General features: G+C 35.0%; 1 protein-coding gene across 2 annotated transcripts; it reads right to left on the bottom strand.

Annotated features, from left to right (window-relative positions):
• Positions 1–4,301: 4,301 nt before the first annotated feature.
• LOC7467834 (uncharacterized) lies at positions 4,302–6,377 on the bottom strand. 2 transcript variants are annotated; one of them, XM_002300902.4, is made up of 5 exons: positions 6,003–6,377; positions 5,850–5,920; positions 5,573–5,748; positions 5,183–5,291; positions 4,302–4,836 (listed from the first exon to the last, which is right to left on the bottom strand). In XM_002300902.4, the coding sequence occupies exons 1-5, from the start codon at positions 6,277–6,279 to the stop codon at positions 4,528–4,530; spliced, it is 942 nt and encodes a 313-aa protein (XP_002300938.1). In that variant the 5' UTR covers positions 6,280–6,377; the 3' UTR covers positions 4,302–4,527. The 2 variants fall into 2 exon arrangements, with proteins under 2 accessions (XP_002300938.1, XP_052306108.1); XM_052450148.1 differs by having other exon boundaries at positions 5,850–5,914.
• Positions 6,378–8,472: the final 2,095 nt, after the last annotated feature.

The following is an 8,472-nucleotide window of genomic DNA, read 5'->3' as shown; positions in this document are numbered from 1 at the left end:
TCCAAATACTTGGAAAGGAATCCCTGCCCTCACTCAATGAGGTATTTTCAGTAATAAGGGCTGAAGAAGGAAGGAGAACTGTGATGCTTGAGGTCCCAAATACTGAAGGTTCTGCTATGATGATAACTAATAGCAGACACTTAAGTGATGCTAGCAGAAACCAAAATGATGCCATGAATGGTGCAGAAGTGGTGAAGACTGAAGGGAGAAAATTCTTTAAGGATGATCAGTTTTGTAACTATTGCAAGAAAACAGGTCATACAAAGGAGACCTGCTGGAAACTCCATGGAAAACCACCAAGGATAGGGCGTAATGGAGGACAAAAATGGAACCATTCAAGAGGACATGCACACTTAACAAATTCAGGAGAGGCAGCACATGAGTCCAGCACCCTAGAGGTGAGAGAATTCAACAAAGAGGAGATTGAACGCTTAAGAACCTTACTCAACACAATGGAGAAACCATCTGGATCATGCTCTCTTGCTCAAAATGGTAAAATTCCAATTTCTCATGTCTTTAGTGCCTCAAACAAGAACCATTCCAGCATCTGGGTCATTGACTCAGGTGCAACAGACCATATGACTTATTCTGCAGGTGCCTTCACATCATATCAACCATGTCCTAGCAGTAAGAAAATCACAGTGGCTGATGGATCTCTAACCACAGTTGCAGGCCAGGGAACAATCCCTCTTAATCCTGTATTTACTCTTCAAAGAGTATTACATGTTCCTAATCTTACTGCAAATCTGTTGTCTATCCGAAAACTAATTAAAGACATAAATTGTAGTGTAACTTTCTTCCTTGATCACTGCATATTTCAGGACCTAGCTACGGGGAGGACGATTGGGCAAGCTAGAGTCAAAGATGGGCTGTACATGCTTGGAGTGCAAGGCAGCAGTAGTAACTCCCCTTCTCTATCATTCATTTCAGTTAATTCTAATAAAACTGATGTTTGGAATCATCATCGTCGTTTAGGACATCTATCATTTAAGACTCTTAGGAACATGTTTCCATCTTTATTTAAAAATCTTGATGTTGAACAATTTCATTGTGAAATCTGTGAATTTGCAAAGCACCATAGAGTGCCTTTTCCTATAAGTGATTCAAGATCTGTGTCTCCATTTACTATAATTCACTCGGATATATGGGGTCCATATAACATTCCTAATATTTCAGGAGCAAAAGGTTTTGTAACATTTATTGATGATTGCACCCGAATGACTTGGGTTTACCTTCTTAAAAGAAAATCTGATGTGAGTCATATCCTTCCAAACTTTACAAATATGATAAGGAATCAATTTGGGGTTAGCATTAAGGGTTTTAGAACTGATAATGCTAGGGACTACTTTAATCAGATTTTATCATCATACTTTGAAAAAGAAGGGATTATTCATCAATCATCTTGTGTTAATACTCCCCAACAAAATGGGTTGGCAGAAAGAAAAAATAGACATCTCCTTGAGACTACTCGAGCTCTACTTTTCCAGCATCAAGTTCCAAAAAATTATTGGGGAGAAGCAGTTTTAACCTCTACGTATTTGATAAATCGAATACCTTCAAGAGTTATTGGTTTCAAAAGTCCTTTAAACTATTTGTCAGAATTCTTTCCAAAGAATAATTTTTATTCTAAAATTCCCCCAAGGATCTTCGGGTGTGTCACCTATGTTCACATTCATAAACATCAACGAGACAAACTTGATGCTAGAGCTCTTAAGTGTGTTTTCATAGGATATTCTATCACACAAAAAGGTTACAAATGTTATCATCCATCTTCAAAGAGATTTCTTGTGTCAAAGGATGTAAGTTTTAATGAAAATCAGTCTTTCTTCAACAAATCTTCTCTTCAGGGGGAGGAAAACAACACAGAAGATAAGACTAACAATGACTTTGACATTTTTTCATTCCAAATCCCATCTAGGCAGCAATCATCTCCCATTTCACCATCCTGTGAGTCTCCAAATATTACTCTGCAGGGAGAAACTACTGCTGACAGACCTCTTCAGGTATATAGAAGAAGGATACAACCTGATTTGACTCTCTTGCAAGCCCAAGAATCCGAACCAGAGCAAGGTAATGAACTTTCTCATTCATCTCTACCTATTCCTGACCTTGATCAGCCAATTGCTATTAGAAAAGGAAGAAGAGAATGCACTAAGAATCCCTTATATCCTATAGCTAATTTTATGTCATTTCAAAAGTTCTCACCATCACACAAAGCCTTTCTCTCAAAAATAAACACCATACCTATCCCAAAAAACTTATATGAGGCTCTAGGAAATGAGAATTGGAAAACTGCCATGAGAGAAGAAATGAATGCACTAGAGAGGAATCAAACATGGGAAATAGTTGAGTTACCAAAAGAGAAGAAAACAGTAGGGTGTAAGTGGGTTTATGCCCTGAAATATAAAGCTGATGGCAGCCTAGAAAGGTATAAAGCCAGGCTAGTTGCAAAAGGATTTACACAAACATTTGGGATAGACTATCAAGAGACATTTGCTCCAGTTGCTAAGATGAACACCATTCGAATTCTGTTTTCTTTATCTGCTAATCTTGGATGGTGTATGCAGCAATATGATGTTAAGAATGCCTTCTTACATGGAGAGTTGGAAGAAGAAGTTTATATGGATCCACCACCAGGATTCAGTCACTCCCTTCTTCCCAACCAGGTCTGCAGACTAAAGAAGGCACTCTATGGCTTAAAACAGTCTCCTAGAGCCTGGTTTGAAAGGTTCACCAAAGCCATGGTTTTTATGGGATATCGGCAAAGCCAAGGAGATCATACTTTGTTCATCAAACACTCCATTTCAGGGGGAGTTACTATTCTGATTGTTTATGTTGATGACATTATAATAACAGGTGATGACTTTGTGGAAAGAGATAAGTTGAGAAAGAGACTTTCAGCAGAATTTGAAATCAAGGAATTGGGGAAGTTGAAATACTTTCTTGGCATAGAAGTGGCACATTCAGAAAAGGGGATTTTTATCTCTCAACAGAAGTATATTCTTGACCTTCTAAAGGAAACAGGAATGGTTGACTGCAGACCATGTGAAACACCTATTGATCTAAAGCACAGACTTGAGAATGATGAGGAAGGGGCTACAACTGACAAGGGTCAATACCAAAGGTTAGTTGGTAAGTTGATCTACTTAGCTCACACTCGTCCAGACATTGCTTATGCCGTGAGTGTGGTGAGTCAATTTATGCACAACCCGAAAGATTCACATCTCCAGGCAGTGTACAGACTTCTCAGATACTTGAAGTCTACTCCTGGAAAAGGAATTTTGTATAAAAATCATGGGAATTTGAACCTTGAATGCTATACAGATGCAGACTATGCTGGTGCATTAACAGACAGAAGATCAACATCAGGATATTGTACTCTACTGGGAGGAAATCTTGTGACATGGAGAAGCAAAAAACAAAGTGTTGTGTCAAGATCAAGTGCAGAAGCAGAATTCAGATCAATGGCCCTTGGAATTTGTGAGTTGCTATGGATGAAGATTATCCTAGAAGATTTAAGAATCAAGTGGGATGAACCAATGAAGTTGTACTGTGACAATAAGTCTGCCATTGCAATAGCACACAATCCAGTACAACATGATAGAACTAAACATGTGGAGGTAGACAGACATTTCATCAAAGAAAAGTTAGAGAGTGGATTGATATGCACTCCTTATGTGCCTACCGGGGAACAACTTGCTGATATACTTACTAAAGGTGTTCAGAATCCTGTGTTCAAAAACACCTTGGACAAGCTGGGAATGAAAGATCTCTTCCATCCAGCTTGAGGGGGAGTGTTGAAGATTCTGAAGTAATTAAGGCAGATTTGAAGCTGATTTGTTGGGAGTAAAAACAGAAAGTCAGATATCCTTTCCTATAAATCAGAACCTAGCAATAATACCTATTTATGTGTAGTTAATAGCTGTCCTAATATAGATATGTAGATGCTGTATATATTCCACAATTCATTATGAAATAAAGTGAGAAGTCAGAATTTAACAACTCTCCATAGCATTTTTTTTTCTTGTACTGCAAATCACTGCATCGGAGAAGACAGGAAACATTGGTTTAATTCAGTTAAAAGAGGGAGAAAGAGAGAGAAAGATTCTAGTCTCTTGTACTTGAATAGAAAGATTTTGTGCTATGAGAAGCCTTGGCTTAATTTTTATTCTTTTGGCCTAGCAAGTAGGCAAAACAAGTTTCAAGCTCGATAATCCAGCTCCACCATAGTCCACCACAGTAGCTGGCATGCTCGTGTTAGTCTTCAACATTAGCATATTTTTACCCTATTGAACTTCATCTGATAACGACAATCGAGTTTTAGAACAAAGAATCAAGTCCTATTCAATTATATTTGGTACAGTAGTATCAGTACAATTCATAGTTTGGAGTGTCAATTAGTGGGCCAGACGTAGCTCATTCAGAACTGCATCCTCGCAACATTTGGACTGCCATCAACGAGTGCTTCTGGAGTTTCCTACAGATTTGCATCACGAATGAACAGGAAGAAGGAAGAAAGAGTAGAGTTCAAATTTCAGGATACACTCGAACTAGACGCAAGGAATGGAAAGGGGTGTCCAAGCGCCACTCTCTTTGCTTTTTGCTGAGAGGTCTTCCCTTCCCTGCTTTTTCTCTGTTTACCCTCACATCTGCTAATCCCCAGGTGCAGTATTTGGTCTCCATATCAAAAGAAACGAGCCTAAGAACACCATCACTTTCTGAGGACGAATCTTTAGCATCAGCCTCATTAACATATTTCACATACATAGCTCGATCCTTGAACCGGTCCAGATCTTCTGGAATCCGAACAACTCTTTCAACACCAGGAGAAGATACCTGATGCAAAAGACTTTAGAGTTAACAGACAAAACCATCTGATTACTACAAACACAAACATCATTCAAATTTCAGCTTTAAAGCATTAACTATATTTTGGATTGGTAGTAAAATCTACTAAATCGGTTCCACACGTGCATCAAAACACCAAGCATGTATAACATCTACAACGCCTCGCCAAAATAAGCAATGCACACTTGCTATTGAAATTTTACTGGTGTATAAAACTTGGAGGCAGCTTTGTGCACATGCACCCCTAAGTTTTCATTGAGGGCTGGTCTGACTTGTGAGCCTGCCCCTAAAGAAAAACCAAAAATGCAAAGAAGTAAATAGGAAATACCACTACCTCCAAAGTAATATTCTCAGTTATAGTTTTAGCAAGTTCAGCTTCATCCAACCGCGCTCTATAGGTTGTAGAAAAGGCTTCAATATCTTCCATATTGGGGGAACCAGACCTACGATATATCAATGTGTCTTAGAGCCATAATCATTATTTAGTCACAGAAATTCAAATAAGAAATATTCAGAAGAAAACAAAAATCCAAGACGTCGAAACAACTCGCTACATTTTTAACTCCACTTTTGACAAATATTAGTCCATCTTCCTCAATTAATTTCATAATATTCAAGACATTGCATTCTAGATAAATTCACTGGGGGAAATTTAATCACACCGAGCATCAAGGGTAACAAATTCATTGACATTTCTCATGAAGGTGTTAAAGATAGCACTCACTTATTTGTAAGCCTTTCAATGCGGACTTGAATGGTGGAATTCGACAAAGTCTTGAAGGCATAAATTTCCAATTCCCGGTCAAAAGTTGAGCAAACCTCTTCAGCTATCTTCAATGCTTCTTTATCCCACCATGTCCCAGCAAGTGCAATCCCACCTCCACCACCTCCATCACCAACCTTCAAAAAGAATCAAGATTTATCACCAAATTATCCAACTTCAATCTAAATAAATCAAGAAATCAATGAAAAGCATTTTAACTTTAATTACAAAAACTCACGTATAGTTCTGCTTCATCTTCCAAAAACTCTTCATCATCGAAATAATCATCATCACCATCCATCACTGCTTCTAAAATCAAAGATTAAAACTTCAAAAGAAGCTTTCAATACAGAGCAAAAAAGAGAAAATGGGTTATTAAGAGTTAAGTTACCATCTTCAAAATCATCAAAGAGAAGCTGTTCTTCTTTATCTTCATCGTCTCCTGATACTTGTTCGATTATGGTTGGTTTAAGGACTGGCTCGGGCTTGGAGTTTCTCTTCTTGGCATGGACTAGAAAGGACGTAGTTGAAATTATGCGACATGGGTGTGGCCAAAATGGGAAGGAGAAGGAATGGTTTGTGAGTGAAGGTTTGCAGTGGGGGGAGGCGGTGATTGGTGGAATTGAAATCGGAGGGAATCTTAAATTCCATGGGGAAATCAAATTCATTTTACGTTAGCGTGGAAATGGAATTGCAAGTAGTTGAATTCTCGGGCTGAAGTTCGGGCAACTTGTAATGGTAATGGTAAAGGAGTTTTGAAAGGGCAGTGATAGGATCGCAAACAAAAAACGATGCCGTTTATATATATATATAATTATATATATATTCCTCAATTGAGGATTTTGGTATCATGTCGGGGACCCTATTGAGAAGATTTTAATTTGGGGGACGCAATTTTGTGAGGTTACTCATTTACAGTCGGGTCAGTGAAAAAACTTTTGAACATAGAAAAACTTTTTAATGAAACTAATTGGTATTGTTGTTGTTAAATCCATCCAATCAGATTAATTTTTAAATCTTTAGACTTAACTTTTTGTACAGACAAAGTTTAGAATTAAATGATATAAAATTTGACTGATGAATTATATGGCGGTATTAAATATAACTTGAATAAATAATAAAAAAATATTATTTAATTTATAAAAAAAACTTAAAATGATGATTTTTTTTAATATTAAAATAATAATATATTTCATCAACTTAAACTTTATAACTTGCTAAACTTATGGCTCAGATTCCATTAGTTTAGTAATTATTTTAAAACTATGTTAAGATACTCGTAAAATAAATACTTGTAAAATTAAGTATAAATTAAATATTAAAATATTTATTTAAAATTATATTAATTTTATAAATAATAAACTGAAATAAATTATATAAATAAATTTAAAATAAAAAAAATACTGTTGAATAAAATTAAAAAGAGGGAGAGAAAGAGGAAATGAAAAAAAAACCCGCTGCCAACGAGGAAGGGGGGAGTTTCACTAAATTTAGTTGTTTTGTTAATTTGTTAATTAGTTCGTCGCGACATCCCATGGCTGGTTTTAATCTCATTTTGGAACTGGTTGTTTCAAAGAGAATTTACTAACAACAATTAATTTGAAAAGGACATGGACTTTTCAATGTTGATTAAGAATTTATGTCAAAATTTGATTCATGATAAATAATCACTTCCCTGATACTCTCTACTGTCATCTAGTTTGTAATAGTTATGTGTTCGTGCTATGCTGTGGAGTTACTTTTTATTTTTTTTTTAAATTGAATTTTGATGTTGGGAGAATCCAAGCCTATTTGAGTCTTGTATAGACAGGATCAGTGTTATTTTAATTTCTGCAACATGCAAGGCGCAATGATAGTTAGGTCTTAGCATGCCCAAGCGTCATGTATGAGTTGGAGTGTGCTAGGCCTCAGGTAGGCAACCCAAGCACCACATGTGGGCAGGAGTGTGCCCAGCACAGAGGCAGGACCCAGGAGCCACGTGTGCGTAGGAATGTGGCCACCACTGAGGCAGGACCCAAGCGCAGGGGGTGTGTCCAGCCCCCAAGCAGCAACCCAAACGCCACGTGTTCACATGTAGTTTTTCTTCTATAATAATAATAATTTTTTTAAATTTATTAATGATGATAATAATAGTAATAGTAATTTTTAATTTTACCTTTCAAATCAAATCTATGGTTGTTTTTCAATGTTAAAAATAATTTTTTTCTAATTGAGTAATTATTTGATTAATAATATTAATTATTATAAAAATAATAATATTTATAACACAAAAGATAATATTTTAATATTAATACTTTTGATTGTAGTAAAAATAATAATATTTTTTTATATTAAAAATTTGAATTCTTATAAAAATAATAATATTATAACACCAATAATAATATCTTCGATATGAATATGTTGAATTATAAGAAAAATAATAATATTTTAATATGAATACTTTGAATAATAAGAAAAATAATAATATGTTTTATATGAATACCTAGAATTGTTGAATATTTTTAATAATACTACGTCGTAGGCTTACTTTTTATTTTTAGAAAAAATACCGTAAAAATTTATAATATAAATAATAAATATTTTAAATATTAATAATAATATTTTCTTTGAAATTTATTAATTATTTTAATAATAATAATAATAATAATAATAATACTATTTTTAAAACAAGTAATAATATTTAGAATTCTAAAATTCAGAAACCTTAGGTCCATGATAAAAAAAAACGCAATAATAATTGGAAACCTCGATTTTTTATAATAATAAAAACAAATGATAATTTTCCTTTTTTTTCTTTTTTCTAATGAGAAATACTTCTCGCCAACGTATTTTATAACTTTCCACGTAAATTTTGTTGATGC

Source organism: Populus trichocarpa, chromosome 2 (genome assembly GCF_000002775.5).
Source record: "Populus trichocarpa isolate Nisqually-1 chromosome 2, P.trichocarpa_v4.1, whole genome shotgun sequence".
Lineage (NCBI taxonomy): Eukaryota > Viridiplantae > Streptophyta > Magnoliopsida > Malpighiales > Salicaceae > Populus > Populus trichocarpa.
This window is presented reverse-complemented; position numbering and strand designations above follow the sequence as displayed.